Source organism: Gopherus evgoodei, chromosome 22 (assembly GCF_007399415.2).
Source record: "Gopherus evgoodei ecotype Sinaloan lineage chromosome 22, rGopEvg1_v1.p, whole genome shotgun sequence".
In the NCBI taxonomy this organism is placed as follows: domain Eukaryota; kingdom Metazoa; phylum Chordata; order Testudines; family Testudinidae; genus Gopherus; species Gopherus evgoodei.
Genome location: NC_044343.1, coordinates 16,783,437 through 16,803,366, shown reverse-complemented (window position 1 = coordinate 16,803,366; position 19,930 = coordinate 16,783,437). Strand labels below are relative to the sequence as shown.

The window sequence follows — 19,930 nt, the reverse complement described above, 5'->3', positions numbered from 1 at the left end:
TCAGCCCGAGTCAGAGGCCTTGAGCCCAGGGGGACCGAGGGCTTCCTGACATGGGACCAGCCTTCCCTCTATCCTTGTCTCAGTGCCACTGCGAGGTACGGCCCTTCCCCTGTTTCTTGGAGGGAGAGTGGTGCCGACTGGTCGAGGGAGGGGCTTGCTATGCACCGATGACGCGGCGGCGAGTGTGGAGTCCGCTCAGTGTGCTGGACTTGGGGTCAGCGCCGCCTCCATCAGGAAATCTTGAAGTCTAATGTCTCTCTCCTTCTTAGTCCTTGGCTGGAACGACCTGCAGATCTTACAACAGTCACTGATGTGTCTCACCCAGGCAGCGGAGACACTCAGCATGCGGGTCACTCCTAGGCATAGAATAGCGACAGGAGTCGCACGAATAATCTATGACTCTATGACTTGAAGCCTGGAGCACACCCCACTCTAACAACTGGAGAAACAATCCACGAACAGTACTACTAAGGCTGAGAAGAAAAAGCTGCAGCAGAGCTGAAGCACAAAGTTCCAACTACCTTCAGTGGCGGCAAGAAGGAACTGACCATGGAGGGAGCGTGTGGCTCATTTTATAGCACGATATACAGGTGCCACTCCGGGGTAGCCCTGATGCTCCCCCAGTATGGGTACTGCTCAGGGAAAAACTTCTGGCACCGGTGCACGTGGCTAGCACCTACTGTGGAATACACCTGAACAATTACGTGAAGCAGAACTACATGTATGACCTAGCATTTGGCAGTGTACAAATGCATGTTTGATTGTGTTCAGTTTACCAAGGGCTGGGCAGGAATGAGGTAGGTTTGGACGGGTGGTTGGAGGGAGTGGAGGCTGCGTGAAAGCTGGGCAGGGGCAAGGTAGGTTTGGATGGGTGGTTGGAGGGAGTGGAGGCTGCGTGAGAGCTGGGCAGGGGCAAGGTAGGTTTGGACGGGTGGTTGGAGGGAGTGGAGGCTGTGTGAAAGCTAGGCAGGGGCGAGGTAGATTTGGATGGGTGGTTTGAGGGAGAGGAGGCTGCGTGAGGGCCAGGCAGGTTTGGGAGGGCTGTGGGGCAGCGAGAGGGGCTGGGCCTCTGTTGCTCTTGCCTGGCCCAGGACAGAATGTAGAACTGATAAATGAAATTGTTTTCAATTGTTCACTTTATTAATGTAACTTCTGTTCACCATTCACTACACTTGCCTACACTGTAACTTCTGTTCCATATCGTAATTCAAACCCCATTTTAAAACACTCACTCCATTTTGTAAAAGCTTCCTCCAACCTTCATTTTTGCAAACCCTGCTGTAATCTTATTACTTTAGTTTAGATGTGTGAATGAGGTATGTATGAATGACAGAATCAACCTCCAGCCCCAGCCTGTCCTGATGAGATAAAGTTCAAATACCAACGGCTGAAGACCTAGACAACAGCCCTAAACAAAGTAAGAAGCATCCACCCTAAAAATAAAAGGACAACAGAAGGAAGATCAAAGCCAGGTTCAAGGCTGAAAGTCACGCCTGCAATTGATGGGTGATCAGTCTAAACCCAGAGGCAGCGTGACACAGCAAGACCTATAGACTTTGAATCCAAACTAAAAGCCTATAAAAAAAGAAGGGTGAGATGAGAGACTCTGGGTAACATTCTGCTGCCAACATGGAAGGACATCAGTGCCTGCCCAACAGAGATCCAGCTTGTCCTTGTGCCCGGCTTTCCTGGCCAGTTAGCTGCCACAAGCTACAAACCCAAGCTGCAAAATCAAGCCATGAACTTAAGCTATCTTCAGGACTGGTAACTATGCAGCAGCTGCAGAACATCTGATGAATGTGTGTGTGTGTGTGTATAGGTATTAGGTATAATGTGTGTGTATAAGAATTAAGATATTAGTTATTAGTCATAAAATTGTTATCATAATAAATGTGGCATCTTTGCCTTGTCCCCTTTAATAAGATCCTGCTGGTTTTTACTGGTCTAATATAATTGGTATAACAAGAATGCAGTGGCACATGTCTTTGGGGACTAAGTGTTCACTAGAGGCTTCTGTAAATCTCCCTCTGCCATACCCCAGGCTCCCAGCTCCACATTTCCAGGATGGGATGCAACATATTTCTGCCAGCCTCAGCTCACGTACCCGCCTTGCTCCACCCCACCTTCCAGCCCTGAGGGCACTGCGCGCTGTAGCACCCTAGCAACAGCCACATGGCTGAGACGCAGCTTCCAAGCGTTGCTAAAGAGATAAGTGTGGCCCTGCCCTCCCTTGCTTAACAAGCACACAGGATTTGCAGCCGCTGCACTTGGATCCAGGGAAGAAAAGGTTTTTAAAGGGAATCAAGGTAAAGGCAAAATGCACTGAGTGGATCTAATGGTGCCTGGAACAACTGGGTGATTGAGCTGTGGGGAGGTGGGACCCCCAATGCTGCCTTCGGGTTGGGCTGCAAGGTACCAGGCAGAGACTAGCTGGTAGATCATTGTAACAATGAGAACAATGACACATTAATTACAGGTGACTGCTCAAGCATCTGCCAGTGTGAAGCTTGAAGCCTCAACACTACAGTCTTGAACTCTGGCCTTAAATGCCCCACTGTTTGCTACTTTGCTTCCCCTAAGGCAGCAGTTTTCAAACTGTGGGTGGGGACCCAAAAATGGGTCATGACTCCCTTTGAATGGGGCCACCAGGGCTGGCTTAGACTTGCTGGGGCCCGTGGCCGAAGCCAAAGCCCGAGGACTTCAGGCCTGGGTGGCAGGACTTGGGTTGCAGGCCCCCTGCCTTGGGCTGAAACCCTTGAGCTTCAACTTCCCACCCCCATCCCCGAGGGCAGCGGAGCTCCGGCGGGCTCAGGCTCGGCGCCCCCCCCCGGGATCATGCAGTATTTTTTGCTGTTGGAAGGGGTCGCAATGTTTAATTGGCCGGTATCAAGCGGGGTGCCCCAGGGGTCGGTCCTGGGGCCAGTTTTGTTCAACATCTTCATTAATGATCTAGATGATGGGGTGGATTGTACCCTCAGCAAGTTCGCAGATGACACTAAGCTGGGTAGAAGAGAGGTAGATATGCCGGAAGGTAGGAAGAGAGTCCAGAGTGACCTAGACAAATTGGAGGATTGGGCCGAAAGAAATCTGATGAGATTCAACAAGGACAAGTGCAGAGTCCTGCACTTAGGAAGGAAGAATTTCATGCACTGCTATAAGCTGGAGATCAACTAGCTAAGCAGCAGTTCTGCAGTAAAGGACCTGGGGATTACAGTGGATGAGAAGCTGGATATGAGTCAGCAGTTTGCCCTTGTTGCCAAGAAGGCTAACGGCACAGTGGGCTGCATTAGTAGGAGCGTTGCCAGCAGATCGAGGGAAGTGATTATTCCCCTCTATTCGGTACTGGTGAGGCCACACCTGGAGTATTGCGTCCAGTTTTGGTCTCTCTCTCTTCTTCCTCTCTCCCCCAACTACAGAAGGAACATGGACAAATTGGAGAGAGTCCAGTGGAGGGCAGCGAAGATGATTAGAGGGCTGGGGCACATGACTTACGAGGAGACTGGGGTAATGCCATGACTGGGCTAATTTAGTCTGCAGATGAGAAGAGTGAGGGGGGATTTGATTGCAGCCTTCAACTACCTAAAGGGGGGTTCCAAAGAGGATGGAGCTTGGCTGTTCTCAGTGGTGGCAGATGACAGAACAAGGAGCAATGGTCTCAAGTTGCAGTGGGGGAGGTCTAGGTTGGCTATTAGGAAGCACTATTTCACTAGGAGGGTTGTGAAGCACTGGAATGGGTTACCTTGGGAGGTGGTGGAATTTCCATCCTTAATGGGTTTTTAAAAAGGCCTGGCTTGACAAAGCCCTGGCTGGGATGATTTAATTGAAGTTGATCCTGCTTTGGGCAGGGGGTTGACTAGATGACCTCCTGAGGTCCCTTCCAATCCTGATAGTCTATGATTTTATGAAGTGGGAGAACTCCTGGCTTTACCTTGGAAACAATAACACTGAAACCCTTTCCAGTCCCTGTCAGCGAGCTGTGGTCATTCAGTCTGGCAGGGCCCAGGCTGGCTGTCAGGACACAGCTGCTAACATGACCCGCTCCAGGCTGACTGCGTTGTGGCTCAGCCACATGGGGCTGGGTTTGACGTTAGATGCCTGTGATGCTGACACAGCCACTCCTTCCCATATTTCTCCCTGCAGAGCCCAGGCTCCACCGCTGCTCCTGAAGGGATCTGGGACATGGCAGGCAGGTCGGATCAGTCACAGTGGACTCTCTGTACCTGACAATGTAGGAAAATGGCGCTGCCCTGTGGGTATGGACTCGATTGGCATTCTGCTGATTCAGCTCTCAGGAGGCCTTGCTGCCTGGCTGCTGGGCTGGACAGTGCTGCGATGCAGCTGTGATGCTAGCAGTGTGGCTACACTTGCAGCTGGGAGATGAAATTGACACATGCTGGTTCTGCTCAAGCTAGTGTGTTAGAAATAGAAGTGTGGCTACAGGAGGGGGCTCAGGCTAGTCACTCCAGTATGTTCCAAGGATCTCGCAGTGGAGTGTATTCTGGCAGCTAGCCCATGCTTCTCTCCCTGGCTGTACTGCTACTTTTAGAGCACTAGCGCACCCAGAGCTGGGGATTACACACGCTATAGTGTACATCTACCCCCAGACAGTTTGTTTGTATCTTTTAGCTGCATTTCAAAATCTGGCTTTGCTTAGGTATGAGTAAAGTGAGGGGGAAATGGCAGATTTCAAATCTCCCAGGGGAAATTGTCCCAGGCCCAGTGAGTAGTTAGGCACCCAACTCTCACATGTGCCTTTGAAAAATGTCTCCCACGGCTTTTGTGGCTGGGATTTCCTACAGGTGATCCCCATTATATTGCTGTGTGTGCTTATGCCTTCCAGTGTGCCCTTCCTCTGTATCATCGCAGCGGGAAGGAGCTTGTTACCATGACACACAGGCTGGCAGCATTTTGACTTGCTGTTACATCACTGTTGTTTTTCTGAGAGCCTTTTCATCTCTGTGTGATATAATCAGCCCACAAGAGACAGTAGGTGAGTCACTCCCACAGCAACACTATCATCTCCCTATGCTTGCATGATAACCCCATTAATACATCCAGGGATGGTGTTAGCCCTTTTGGCCCTGGGAGCTTCTGGTCAGTTGTTTAGGTACAATGACCCCTGATGTGGTTTTCAGAGTCACTGCTTTTCAGGCTACAGTTCTCCATCCTGCAGGATTTGGCAGTGTACAAATGCACATTTGCTTGTGTTCAGTTTACCAAGTAATCCAGATTACTCTGTATGAGTTGTGTGTGTTCAGGGCACCTGCTTTTCCAGGCATTCCCCCTCCATGGTCCACTGTTGTTGCCTGGCTCCACTCTTGCACAGAGACCCACATCTCTCTCCCTCCTGTCTGGGATGGTTCCAGGCTACACAGTTCCTTGCCTACACTGGAATATTCCCAGCAAACCAACAACCTAAACGGCCAGCAATTGCGCTTTGTGGAGACTGTGTGAAGGCAAGGGCAAGGCAGGTTTGGGAGGGTGGCTGGCTGGAGTGGAGGCTGCATGAGGTCTGGGCAGGGGCCAGGCAGGTTTTGGGACAGGTGGTTGGATGGAGAAGAGGCTGCGTGAAGGGTGGACAGGGGCTTGGTAGATTTGGGTGGGTTGTTGGATGGAGAGGAGGCTGTGTGAGGGGTGGACAGGGGCAAGGTAGGTTTGGGTGGGTGCTTGGAGTGGAGGCTGTAGGGGCTAGGGAGGGGACAGGCAGGTTTTGGGTGGGTTGTTGGCTGGAGTTGAGGCTGCGTGAGGGCTGGGCAGGGGCAAGTTAGGTTTGGGTGGGTGCTTGGAGTGGAGGCTGTGGGGGCTGGGGAGGGGACAGGCAGGTTTTGGGTGGGTTGTTGGCTGGAGTGGAGGCTGCGTGAGGGCTGGGCAGGGATGAGGTAGGTTTAGGCGGTTGTTGGATGGAGAGGGGGCTGCGTGAGGGGTGGGCAGGGGCGAGGTAGGTTTGGGTGGATGGTTGGCAGGAGTGTACTCTGTGTGAGGTCTGGGCAGGGGCCGGGCAGGTTTTGGGGAAGGTGGGATGGAGAGGAGGCTGCATGAGGGGTGGACAGGGACTTGGTAGGTTTGGGACGGGTGGTTGGATGGAGTGGTGGCTGCGTGAGGGCTGGACAGGGGCAAGGTAGGTTTGGGCGGGTTGTTGGATGGAGAGGAGGCTGTGTGAGGGGTGGGAAGGGGCGAGGTAGGTTTAGGTGGGTGGGTGGGTGGATGGAGAGGAGGCTGCGTGAGGGGTGGGAAGGGGTGAGGTAGGTTTGGGCGGGTTGTTGGATGGAGAGGAGGCTGTGTGAGGGGTGGGAAGGGGCGAGGTAGGTTTAGGTGGGTGGGTGGGTGGATGGAGAGGAGGCTGCCTGAGGGGTGGGAAGGGGTGAGGTAGGTTTGGGTGGGTGGTTGGATGGAGTGATGGCTGTGTGAGAGGTGGGCAGGGACGAGGTAGGTTTGGGTGGGTGGTTGGAGGGAGAAGAGGCTGTCTGAGGGCTGGGGCCTGGCAGGTTTGGGATGGGTGGTTGGATGGGTCGTCTTCCTGTCATGGACAGTAGGAAGGAACTGAAGGGGACGGCTGCCCTCATGCAGGGGGTATTCATGCATCTGCAACAGTGCTCACTCACACACAGACTCCAAGAACTAGCAGCTGCCCAGCTTTAATTGAGCTGCTTCTGGGCCATTGCCCACACCTGTCCAAGTGCCAGTCACAGTGGCAGGCAGCAGGCGAAGGATGATGCCCCTCATACTGAACTGATGACCGGGTCTGGTTTGGGACAGAGGCTCGAAAGGGACTATGAGAAGGGCTATGCCAGTCCAGCCTCCTGGCCAATGAGACTTGAGTGCTGAGCACCCTAGGGGTACCTACACTGCCCACCGGATCAGAGAGCCATTGATCTATTGGGGATTGATTTATCGTCTGTAGTATAGATCTGCTAAATCGATCCCTGATTGCTGAGCTCCAGCACTGCGCGAGGCGGAAGCAACGTTGACAGGGAGCCGCCACTGTCGATCCCGCGCTGCAAAGACACAGTAAGTAATTTTAATTCGATCTAAGATACGTTGACTTCAGCTCCGCTAGTCTCATAGCTGAAGTTGCGTATCTTAGATTGATCCCCCCAGTGTAGACCAGGCCTGAGAGATGCTAGGTGCTTATCTGCGAGGGCCTTGGCAAGTCAGTGTTGTGTCATCTGCTGGTTGGGAGGAGCTGTAACCCAGCACCTGCACTTGGACAGCTGAGCTCAAAGAAGAGAGATCTGCTTGTTTTTACACAGTGTGGAAAGTGGTGAGGCTCTGAGCTGAGCTGTGCTATGACAGCCTGGCTCTCAGCACACTGCTTAAGGGACATGGCAGTTGGAAGGAACACGACTAGTTGGCCGTTTTTCACTCCAGGGTCAGCCCCTTGTGGAGGCGCTTCACTGGTGCCCCGGGATTTGTGGAATGGGCCTATGCTGCTGTAGGAGCAGCAGGGCATCTTGGGTTGGGGGGGGTATGTGCATGGGGCCAAGTGCCCAGAATCACATGTAGTGTCTTGCTTTGCTTTCCAGAATCGGACAGCTGGCTGGTCTGCCCCCACCCCTCCATGGCTAACCCAGAGGACCAAGGAATGGAGACACACACGAGTCCCATAGAAAAGCTCAGGGCACAGTGCTTGGCAAGAGGCTCAGCTGGCATTAAGGGGCTGGCCAGGTATGGAGACATGTCCTTTTATGGGGAAAAATCTGCTCCCAGGAAGTGTGCCAGCCCAGTGGCTTCAGGGCGGGCATTACATGAAAGCCGGGCCTTGAGCCATTGGCACAGGGTGATCACTGCCTTAGTGACTGTTAAACCTCTCATGAAGGGGTTCTCAGACTGTGGGTCGGGACCAAACGTGGGACACAGCCCCATTTTAATGGGATTGCCAAGGCTGCTGTTCGACTTGCTGGGATCCAAGGTCCAAGCCCAAGCCCCACTGCCCAGGGCTAAGGTTATATGCCCCACTGCCCAGGACAGCAGCTTTGGCCCCTCCCCTCCTCCACCTAGTGCGGTGGGGCTCAGGCTTTGGTGCCGCCCCCCCCGGTCATGTTGTAATTTTTGTTGTCAGAAAGGGGGTCACGGTGCCATGAAGTTTGAGATGCACCGCTCTAATGAATGGGAGGCCCAGATTACTTATAGCAAGAGGAGAAAGTTAAGCCTGATCTCCTTGCTGGACAACTGACCTCTGCCTCCCACCTTCCCCCCCCTCCCCTGTGCTTTCAGTTATGAAGCGATGTTTGCCATGAGCCATTATGTTTCTGCTCCATTGCATCCCAGAGGGCTGTAGGTCCTGACCAGGACCTGCACATTGGGGATGGGGGTAGGGGGGCAGGGACAGGGCTCTGCATCTTTTTCAATTACTGTCTGATATATAAAGAAGGCTGGAGCCAGAGCAGCCCCCTCCCAGGTGCCATTTGTGGGGATGGTAATGTGAGATGTTGCAGCCTTTTCCAGTCCATCCTGCGTTCCCCGGTACCAAGCAAGGAGTGGTGAATTCTCCTGCCAAGGAGCAGATGGTGCCTGGGAGGCAGGTTAGCAGGATTAGCCCCATTGTACTACTAGGAAACTGAGCCTGAGAGGTGATGCAACTTTTCTAGAGCACATTGTGAGTGGCAGAGCTGGGAATGGAACCCAGGAGTCCTGAGCCCACTGCATCAGCCATAAGATGCCTCTTCTATTCATCCTCTCCCTTTCCCACTCATAAGAATGGCCCTACTGGGTCAGAGCTGTAACACTGGGTCCAGCTAGCCCAGTATCCTGTCTTCCAAGAGTAGCCAGTGCCAGATGTTTCAGAGGAAATGAACAGACCAGGGCACTTAGCACATGATCCATCCCCTGTTGTCCAGTCCCAGCTTTGGGCAGTCAGAGGCTAGGGACACCCACAGCATGGGGTTGCATCCCTGACTATCTTGGTTAACATCCATAGATGGACCTACCCTCCATGAACTTATCTAGTTCTTTTTTCAGTTCAGTTACAGTTTTGGCCTTCACAACATCCCCTGGCAAAGAGTTCCACAGCTTGACTGTGTTATGTGAATCAGTACTTCCTTACAACAAAACAAAACAAAACAAACCCTGCTGCTATTAATTTCATTGGAAGGCCCTGTTTTATAAAAGCAAGTGTTGCCAAAAAATTACATTTTTAGCCATGTTAAATAAAAAAAATTGAGTAATTTTTATTTTTCAAGTTGTGCCCTGTGTATTTTCTTAAATTGCAGCAGCTCAGAGAGGAAGTTGTGGATTAAAAAAGGTATTTTCCCCTATGGCTTCTAGGTTTCAGATTTTCCAAACCCTCACTGTAATTTGTAGATGGCTGTTACATTCTACTAACCTAGCAGTACATTGATCATGTGGCTGGCTGGGTGGCATGATTCTTCTTGAGGCTCACATACCCCTTATCTCCTTTGTCTTGACTATCGTCTCGCCTCCCTACCCCCCTGCCGCCACCGTTTGTCTTGACAATAGTCCCCTCCCCAGTGCCATAACTCCTCAGGCCTGGCTCCAGGGAGTGGAGCTGAAATGTGCTGCTCATGGCCAAGAAGCAGCAGTGCTGGTTCCTGAGCCCTAGCTGCCTTCCCAAGAACCCCTAGTAGCCAGGAGGAAATGAAGGTGCAGCCTTGCTCCCTAGCTGCAGCCCTACTCATGAGTAAAAGTGTGACAATCACATGCCATGAGGAAGGGAACCCCAGCCCAATATCAGAAAAGTAAAATGCTCCCTCCCCGGGACCCGCCAATTTCATTAAACAAAAATGAATACTCCTCACCCCTCTCCCTGCAACCAGCCACTTTCTCCCTGACCCATCTCCCCACCCTCTGCTGCTGCCTCTGATGTCAACTCTAACGATTTTGATTTTGTTTGCAAGACTTGTGTGCATTGATGTTCTACTTAAAGCTCCAGCTCCTGATGCAAATCTCAGCTTTCTTTTAAAAGTAAATATGAGTTTATAACCATGAAATGCCAGAAAATCTGACCTGAGCATGCCATAAAGGCTCAGAAAATAGAAGGCAAAAAAAATCAACCAAAATTCACTATCATAAAAATGGCTCATAATTGTTGGGGCCCAACTGCTGCAGTTTGACCACGTGATGTTGGCACTGCACAACTCGCTCTACTTCTCCACACTCCATGCCCTCGCTGCAGAGTTTTCCACATCATGGATGATGATAAGAGCAGGTCCTTGGACCTAGCAGAGTTTGTGAAAGGCCTGAGCTCAGCTGGCATCATGCTGGGAAGCAGGGAGGCACAGCAAATCTTCAGCCTCTGTGACAAGAACAGCAGTGGCACGATGGATTTTGATGAGTTCCTGGAAGTCCTGAGGGTAAGCTGGGACTGCAGTGGCATGGGGAGAGAACTTGCCATGTTGTGGGTTAATGACACTGCTGGCTGAACCAGGGACCCCAGCTGAAGGCAAATGTATCCTTCTTCGGGGCCACAGGAGAAGCCGAGCACTGTGTTTGCAGTGACTCTCGGTGAGTAAGAAGGGTTGCAGGCAGGGCTGAGCACCCTGCTAGCAGATGCAGTGGATGGAAGGAGGGTGTTCTTTAGGGCTTGCGGGAGGTGGTCAAGTGCTTAATTTTGGGAGCCCGGGGGCCAGTTTGTCAGCAGTGCTGAGTTCCTGTAGCTCTGTCCACAGGTGTCTTAAGATGGGCAAAGTATGGGGCAGAGATGACACTGGTTTCACAGGTCCTCCCACCCCCACAAGAGTTTTCTAGGGTTCCACATGCTGTAGGCAACAGGCAGTTTCTAGGGCAATCAGCCCCTGCTGCTAAGGAGAAAATTCCACTCCCTGCTGCTCCAGTAAGGGTCACTGCCAGTCTCTGGTCAGGAGTTGTCATTGTCACAGGCACAAGGGGGCACACAACTGCGCTCTCAGACAAGTGGTGTATGTGCCCAGAAGCTGAAAGGCAACAAACTGCCCCACTAACAAAGCTTGTCTTTGCAGCCACCCATGTCAGCTGCCAGGAAGCAGATTATAGCTGATGCATTTCACAAACTGGACAAGACTGGTGCTGGCGTGGTGAGCGTGGAGGATCTCCATGGGGTGTATGAGGGCAGAACTCACCCCAAGTACCAGAGCGGGGAATGGACAGAGGAGCAGGTGTTCCGAGCATTCCTGGACAGCTTTGACTCGCCCAGTGACAAGGATGGGAAGGTAAGGGGATGGTAGTACCTGACCAAGGGGCTGAGTTGTGTGGGGCCTGAACTGCCTATTTCAGCAGAGGCCAAGACCCAGCTGCTCTGTAATCATTCCCTGTGCTGCTCAGCTGCAGTCAACTGGCCAGAAGCCTGGCCTCTTCCCCTGGTAACAGAGAGTTTATAATCTGATCATTCACAACGAAGCAGTAAATTGGGGGGGGGGGGGGTGTCAGGCAAACCTGGTCACTCCACCCCCTCCTCCTCCGGGCAGCTTCAGTTAGAAGTGCACCCAGTGACACCTCCATTACTGTAATGCAGGAGCAGATTTTCCCTAAATGAGGCAGTTAGTTTTATGGGCAGGCTGCACCTAGAACTGACATCTATGGACAGCCCCTGCTCTCAGCCAGTGAGCTCCAGCAGAAAGCAGCTGCAGGGTGCACTACATGACATGTTTCTTCCTGAAGTGGTGTCTGAGGCTGAAGTAATCCAAGAGTCTGCTACACAAGCAGGACAGGGACAGCATGTTAGTTTCCAGTCAATTTTTCAGTGCTCTACAGTTCACAGGTACAATCAGATCAGCTTGAAATTCGCTGTGACAGCCAAAGATCTGAAATAGTTTGAGAGATCAATTTGGGGTCATGTGGCTAGGGATTTCTTGAGATCTAGCAGGAGGGTGGGGAGGGGAAGGTGATAATTGTTCAAAGTACTCCAGAACCATGCACTGTAGGGAGATAGGCTTGAGCTGTATCATAGAATGCAACAGACATTGTGTGCTGCAAATTTGGGGCTAATTAGTCAAGAGGATTCCAGAATAAAACTTTTCTCTTTCCCAATGACACGCATTTAACTAAACAATACTCTAATAAGCACAAGCAGACCTAATGGCCTGGCCATTGCTTTACCGGCTTTTACATTTCTAAGGATTCCTTAAATGCCCAGAAATGAGCTGTGCTCCAACAGGGTCTGGAATAGCCTGTATGGTGTGCAGCAGGGGTGCCTGGTCCAGAGGTTTCCCTCCCTCATGAACCTGCTTTTGCTGTTCTCAGTGTTCCAGACCCAGGCACACAGCCCCTCACACTGGTTTCAGGGGTGAGAATGGGTCTGCTCAGGCACTGAGGTTGGGAAATAGAGCTCAGCAGGGGAAGAGCTCAGCCAATCCCCCCTGCTCAGACACTGGATTATCAAGAGCAGTGTTGATCTGCAGCTCCACTGACCAGGAGTTCAAGTATCCTCTGCATCACCCTTCTGCACATAGGTGCTGTGGGGTCCAGACACTAACACACATCTGCTCCTGCCATAAGGGGCACAGGGCTCCTTGTACCCCCGACAGGAGCCTCGAGCAGGCAGCTGAGGGGCTAAGTGGTGTCCAGGATTCCCTGCTTACTGCTCAGTTGTGCCTCTGTCACAATTCCCATTTCATAAAAATCAAGGAAAATTCAGAAGCAAAACTGTTCATTACTAAGGAGTTTGGTATATGGGCACTGCCTGCTCAGTCTTCCCCCAGAGCGGGCCAGGTAATGCAGCATTCAGGTGACACTCTCTCTGCTTTTGCCAGCCAGCAGCAGGAGATGGGTGATGCTGAAGCCCAGCCCAGGGCTGTAGGAATAGGCATGCACAGTGGAAGATGTGCTGGGCACAAGGAAAAGGGCAGGTTGGGTGAAGTGTGGCAATATTCTCAGGTCCTACTGCCAGTGCATTGGGGGGAGTTACAGGGGTGCAGCTGTCCCCCAATGCCACATTTTGGGGTGGGCCAACCTTAGAGTTGTGAAAACAAATGTAAAAATGTCAAGACTGAGTGCAAACCAGAAATGATTTTTGGCCAGCTCTAGGCATGAGAAGTAGACGTGGAAGTTCTGCTAATGGTTCTAAATTGCCCCACTGCAGAACAAAGTAATGCTAAAATCGTGATCTAATGTTACATTACCACAGTGGTAACATAACAGTGAAGTAGCAGTCCTACAGCAGTTTTGTCTGACTAGCTGTACTCATGACATTAAAGTCATGGTTTTTTTCTCCCTGCCGCACTTTATTTCCTAAAAGTTTTCTTCCAACAGTGATGGCAATATATTCCTATGACTTAGATTTAACCTTTATTTTCCCTGACTCGCTATTCAATACAGTCACTAGCAACAGCAGACCCTGGGTGCATTGCTATAGCCAGGGCAGTCCCTAGCCATTTTGGTGCCCTACAAAGCTCTGCCCCCTCCCTCACCCCCAGGAGGCTGTGTGGGGCCCCAGGCCTCTGTGGAGATTGGGGGGGCTGGCATAGGGGGTAGGGGGAACCACCCCACAGCATGTGCCAGGGCACGGAATGGGTTGGGGCTGGGTCGCTCCACTTCCTGCTGCCTAGTGAGTGCAGGGTAGGCCCGACCCCGCACTCACGGGGCAGCGGGAAGTGGAGCGACTTGGCCTAGCCCCCTCCTCTCTGCTCCCTTGGCTCCCAGCCTTGGGACTTGGAGAGGGGGCGGATCTCACCCTATTGCAGTCCTCAGGGGAGTGCAGGCAGGGCTGGGCCTTTGGGGAAGGGGTGGAGCAGGGGTTGGAGCTGCATTCTTTGTGTATGGGTAGGGATGGCCCTGGCTATAGGAACTGGCTGGTGGCCTGACGCCCTGCAGGAAACAGGCCCTCTCAAACATCTACATTTTCACTTCCTTGTAAGAGAGATGTTGCTTAGGCTCCCGCCTGCTTTGTGCTTTTATCTCTGCTCCCACATCTTAGCACGAACACACAATAGTCAGAATTTATACAACTTCATCTTTATTTTACTGGTGGGGCAGATCAAAACAAAGTGACGTGTGAAGGGTCCCCCAGCAAGCCACATCCCACCCTCCCAGTTGGCTAGCTTGAGCAGCACACTGAAAAAAGCAGTGTGGCTGCGGCAGCAGGGGTAGCGCTCAGGGTAGCAGTCCAGTTACAAGCCTGCCCAACCCCAGCAGATGTACGGACGGCAGGCCCAAGGCCCTAGCTGGGATCTGTCAACCTGTGTTGGGAACACACTCCCACCTGCAGCATAGACAAACTCTGCCAGTAAAGGTAACTCCAGAAGGGACCACGCGATCATATGGTCGGAGCTGTGTACAGCACCGACCACCACCCAGGCATCCCTACATCTAGCCTAATGACCAGAATTAGACCACAGTGTTGCAGCCTTTGGAGACAAAGCTATTGTGTGCCACAGAACAGGAGGGACCAAAGTGCACCAGTGTCTGAGGGGCCCCGCAATGGCAGGAAACTGATAGCTTTAACCAGGTGTCCTGCGCCCCCTGCTGCAGCAGGCAGAACCAAAAAACTAGCCCAGATCCCTTATGAAAGAAATTAAGTAAATTGCAGTGGATCAGGCCCCTGCATGCCAACCCCCTTAGCTCCCATGGTAGCTTTCCTACAAGGACACACAGTGCTCCTTCCTGTGTTACACCAGGATGAGCAAAACAGAAGCCCCTTTCTTAATAGTGAAATAAGCCTCCAGCTCTGAGGCCTGTTCTGAGCCCCTCTCAAAGATGCCACTTTCACCTTCACACTCTAACAGGTCACAGCTGAGGAGTTCCTGAACTACTACAGTGGGGTCAGCGCATCCATTGACAGCGATGACTACTTCGTGGCTATGATGAAGAGAGCCTGGAAGCTGTAGCACATGTGGGGAATCCAGTGCAGTCCTGGAAGATGCTATATTAGAACCAGATTAGGGCAGTTTCCAAATATCCTATTCAACATTTCATAGCAAAATGCTGTTTTTCGTAGTGATCAAATCGCTTGCCACCACGAGGCCCAGCTTAGAGTTACCAGGCCTTTCCAGAGGCTGTGAAATCTTGACACCTGCCTGCAGAATAGAGAATCATAGATTAGTGTTGGAGAGACCTCAGGAGGTATCTAGTCCAACCCCCTGCTCAAAGCAGAACCAATTCCCAACTAAATCATTCCAGCCAGGGTTGTGTCAAGCCAGGTCTTAAAAACCGCTAAGGAAAGAGATTCCACCACCTCCCCAGGGAACCCATTCCCGGTGAAATAGTTTTTCTTAATATCCAACCTCGACCTCCCCCACTGCAACTTGAGACCATTGCTCCTTGTTCTACCTGCCACCACTGAACAGCCAAGCTCCATTCTCTTTGTAACCCCCCTTCAAGTAGTTGAAGGCAGCTATCAAATCCCTCCTCCCTCTTCTCTTCTGCAGACTAAATAAACCCAGTTCCCTCAGCCTCCTAATAATTTTTGTTGCCCTCTGCTAGACTCTCTCCAATTTTTCCACATCCCTTCTGTAATGGGGACCCAAAACTGGACACAATACTCCAGATGTGGCCTCTAGTTCCAGCTGGGCAAAGAACAGCTCCTTTAGTTTAGGGGCTGAACTGGAGAAAAAAATCCAGTATTTTTTCAAATTTTTATGATTGAAATTGAAAAAAAATAATCTGGTCAACAATCCTCCCCCCCTCCCTTGAGTTTTTCATTTCAATTTGGCTGATTTGGGGTATTGTCAATCTTTGTGGTTTTGTTTTCAAATTTGGCCAATTTAAAAAAAAGTTTCAAAAAGAGAACCAATTTTTCAGGGTGATTTTTTTGGGGACAAAACTATTTGAACCAAATTCAGTTTCAGAGTCTCCAAAAATTCATTTTCTGGCAAAAATTATATATGCTAAATAAAATTTCTTCCAGTTCTACTGCAGAGTCCCTCAGCACATTCAAGGTTTAGTTAGAAGGTGGGTCACTCCCCTCTGGGGTAGAACTGGGCTCCATTGCATAGCACCATTGAAATGCTGATCCTGGCACACAGCCAGCTATTTTTTTTTTTTTGCATAGCTTATCAGCTGGCCTGTAGCCTAGTGTCTGAGCCAAGGCAGAACAGACATGTCCCTGACAGACTAAATCCATGCAGCTGGTTTATATTGGAGTCTTTGCTGTATACAGTTGTGCAAACTGCCTGAAGAACCAGAAACAAATGGACTAGAGTCCACATTGACCCCCCCTTCCCACCTCCCCCAGCACAGCCTGGAATTTCAACTACATAAAAACCTGAAATAAAATAATCCTTCCCTTCCCCCACCCTTTGCCTGTCTTGTCTATTTAGACTGCAAACTAGGGCAGGGACTGGCTGTTACCACATGGATGTGCAGTGCCCAGTGCAGTCAGGCCGTGACCTCAGCTGTGCCCTGTAGGTGCTATTATAATACACATAATATCACATGAAAAACTTAAGACAAAGCTTATTTTGTTTAGCCTATTCTCTAAGGTGAGTGCTGCGGATGGAGACTGACCCTCCTACAGGAACAGGCAAGCAGGGACAATTTCCCCTCATTTTCATCAGGTGATACAGAAGCCCAATGCAGGGAAATCACATTCGCAGACTGACCTCGTTGCTGTTCAGACCTAATGCAAAGCGCAGCATACATACAGGAAGCCATATGGCCTGTACCATATGCTTTACTGGACCTACAAAACCCAGAAACTATTCAGTGTGTTCTTGAGCATCATCCCATCACCTTACCCATTAACTCACTTGGTGTGCGCATGCACGCGCACACACACAAAAAGCATATATATTGTGTTGGCAATACTACCTGCAATATATGTACGCCAGACATTTAAGCTTTAGTCTAGTAGTTCTATAGCCCAAATTGGCCTGTACCTTTGTTATAATGCTGTACACTTATGCCATGTATTCTCTAACATCTTACATTAGATGGAATAATTTTGGCTTGTGTAAATAGGAAAACTGACAGTATCAGGACATACAATTATTTCCTCATGACAACAGGAAAGAAGCTGCCCACACAAACCTAGGAAGTGCCTTCATCCCTCTTACTACCTGGAATGCATGTGTTCAGAACACACAATAAAGGCGGACACCATGGTACCAGAAACAAAGACAGAAAGTTGATTAATTAAATTCAGTTCTAAATGACATATGCTTGTTTTACCAGAAGGTACAGTGGTTCTAGAGGTGTAACGTTGGGGAGCACACCTACATAATGTGAATGTAACACTGTTGCACAGGTCTGCTCTTCGGAGACTGGTATAATATAGGACCTTTTTCCTGCACCATATTAATAAACCTGACTGACACAGATTATTTGGTCTCGAGTATATTTCATAACTAAATAAGGAACAGAAGTGTGCTCAAGCAATTGACTATATGATTTATCAACAAGGAGAAAGGTACATGTTGTCCCAGCACTGTTTGATGGATGAGTGATACTAAAGCAATGACAGACTGGCTGGTTTGCTGGAAGGGGAGCCAGGTGGAAGTTTTCTATCTAAGCTGGGTTCCCACCCCTTCTTCACAAAAACATTTTTTTTGGAGAGGAAGAATAAACCTATTTTGCTATATTTTTCCAGCAGCCTCAATAAGAAAGACTCATTCTCTGAGCATGACTGAAGGCCTGTACAAACACTGGGCATCTGTCCCATTTCAGGGTAACCACACCCTCTTCTCTCACTTGGGTGAGCAGCACTAACCCGCCAGTGTCCACAGAAGGGGAATATTTTGCTGACTTTTTCTGAGATTCATGAAATTAGTTGGCCGCTAACCCACAGATCTGGATGGCCATTTCTCCCCCTCTTCCGTAGTGGGATTATATTGAACCCCTGAGGGGTTATGTAGGCTTTTAACAAAAATTAGTCTTACACCAACTTGCTAGGGGTTGTACAGATGGGGAAACAAAGTGCCAGACTTGCCAAAGGTCACCTACTGATTCAGTGCTAGAACCAAGAACAAACCCAAGGATTAAATCCCCCTTCCCTCATCAAAGAGTCAATATTCCAATTCTATGGATGTTTAGAGTAATTCTAATTTAACAGTGAAATAATCAGTAAAAACTATAGTGAGACAGATAACCTCCAGAGAAGGAATCTTAAAAATGGAAAAAAACCCTGCCCTTTGGGCACTCTTTCAAAGAGGTGTTTATGGTCTCTTACTACCAATTTAAAAAATATTCCTATGCCTATTTTCTTACATGATAAAGGGCTATTAGGACCATGCTTTACCAGTCCAACAAGGACTGTTTGGAACAGTCATAAGAATGGCCATACCGGGTCAGACCAAAGGTCCATCTAGCCCAGTATCCTGTCCTCTGACAGTGGCCACTGCCAGGTGCCCCAAAGGGAATGAACAGAACAGGTAAGCATCAATCATCATGCATCCGATGAAGTGGGTATTCACCATGAAAGCTCATGCTCCAATACATCTGTTACTCTATAAGCTGCCACAGGACTCTCTGCTGCTTTTACAGATCCAGACTAACACGGCTACCCCTCTGATACTTGGCAATCATCAAGTGATCCATCCCTTGTTGCCCATTCCCAGCTTCTGGCGAGCAGAGGTTAGGGACACCATCCCTGCCCATCCTGGCTAATAGCCCTTGATGGACATATCCTCCATGAACTTATCTAGTTCTTCTTTTAACCCAGTCAAGAGTCCTCTAGTTTATTTTATCATGCTGAAAATAGATCTGACATTTTTGCTGTTCAGCCAGGTACCCAATGATTTAATAGAAAAATGCTGACTCTTCAAACGTCCCTTAAAAAGCTAAATATCACTGAAGTCTTATGCACAGGCTACATTTAGTTTTTATTACTAATGATTAAAAGCCATTTTTGCCATTATTCTTCTTAACTGAAAGTTTCACTTTTATTTCATGAAGAGCTGCCATCTTTCAAAAGGACCATCTCTAACTGTTCTCAATGGGGCTGCTAAAGGTAGCCTGTGGCCTCAAAGATGTCCATTACCTTCATCCACTTCCATCCCTGCTTCTGACAGCAAAGTGGATTACTATCTTCCCCGAGGGCAGCTTGGCTTCATTTATTTAGAAATAACAGTTATTCTGAAAGAGGGCAAATTTACTAAGAATAATCTTCAAACACTTAAAATGACAGATAAGCTTTCAGTTACAAAAATGCCATTAATCCTAAATACTTCTTAAAAAAAAAACCCAAACCAGAAAACTTGTTGCACCAGATCTAGAGGTTAAGAGGTAGATGAAAATTAGGGGGTAGATGAAAATTGTCTGCTTTATGCTGCTTTGGGGAATGAAAAGTCACTACAAGCCCATCTTAACTGGCCAGTGCATCCTGGTTGCTTTGTGCTACTCAGCATACTAGTGAATCTAGACCTCTAAATTTAAAATGAAAAAGTTATTTAAGGCTGATATTACGTGTTTTCAAATCACTTGAAATATCACATGGTAACATTCTCTTTTGGGTTCTTGTTTACTATGTAAGTGTGAAAATTTTAATTAAAAAAAAAAAGAATTCCTAGCCTAAGACTCTTGTCAGATGGAGTTGAAGTTGAAAGTAAAGTTAAGCTAAAAAGAAATCTAAGCAGGTTAAGGTACTGAAAAGGAAGTGTATCAAAAGTGTATCATTATTGGATGGTGTCACAACAGGGCAGAGTTATGGTTGTTCAATGCACTAACCATGCATTTCCATACCATGTCATGTTTGGCTTCTAAGTGTACCCTTAACTCTGAATTTCCTGGTTTTACAAGGCTTGGTTGGGTCATAATTACAATATCCCTGTAACATTCTCCCCTATATTATAGATATGTATTCTCAAATTTAACTCCATCTTAATGTATTTTTGGTCTGGAAAAATACATACACTGTAGTTTGGAAAATTTATGACCAGGTTACTTGGCAGCCCCAAACAACTCACCTTAGTAAATGCTGATAAACACTATCACCAACACACACAATAATACAGCTAAAGATCACAGCAACAAAGATACAAGAAACAAAAAGCCTTTTGCATTTCCTTCTTTCCAACACTCATTGCTAGACAGAACACACACCGGGCTTGGGTTATTGATTTTTTGT

At 49.2% G+C, this 19,930-nt stretch overlaps 1 protein-coding gene across 1 annotated transcript; it reads left to right on the top strand.

Annotated features, from left to right (window-relative positions):
• Window positions 1-2,169: 2,169 nt before the first annotated feature.
• CAPS (calcyphosine) lies at window positions 2,170-15,053 on the top strand. Its single transcript, XM_030540735.1, has 6 exons — window positions 2,170-2,306; window positions 6,902-7,008; window positions 7,524-7,665; window positions 10,133-10,310; window positions 10,935-11,144; window positions 14,655-15,053. Exons 3-6 carry the CDS (start codon window positions 7,559-7,561, stop codon window positions 14,754-14,756), a joined length of 597 nt encoding a protein of 198 aa, XP_030396595.1. The 5' UTR covers window positions 2,170-2,306; window positions 6,902-7,008; window positions 7,524-7,558; the 3' UTR covers window positions 14,757-15,053.
• Window positions 15,054-19,930: the final 4,877 nt, after the last annotated feature.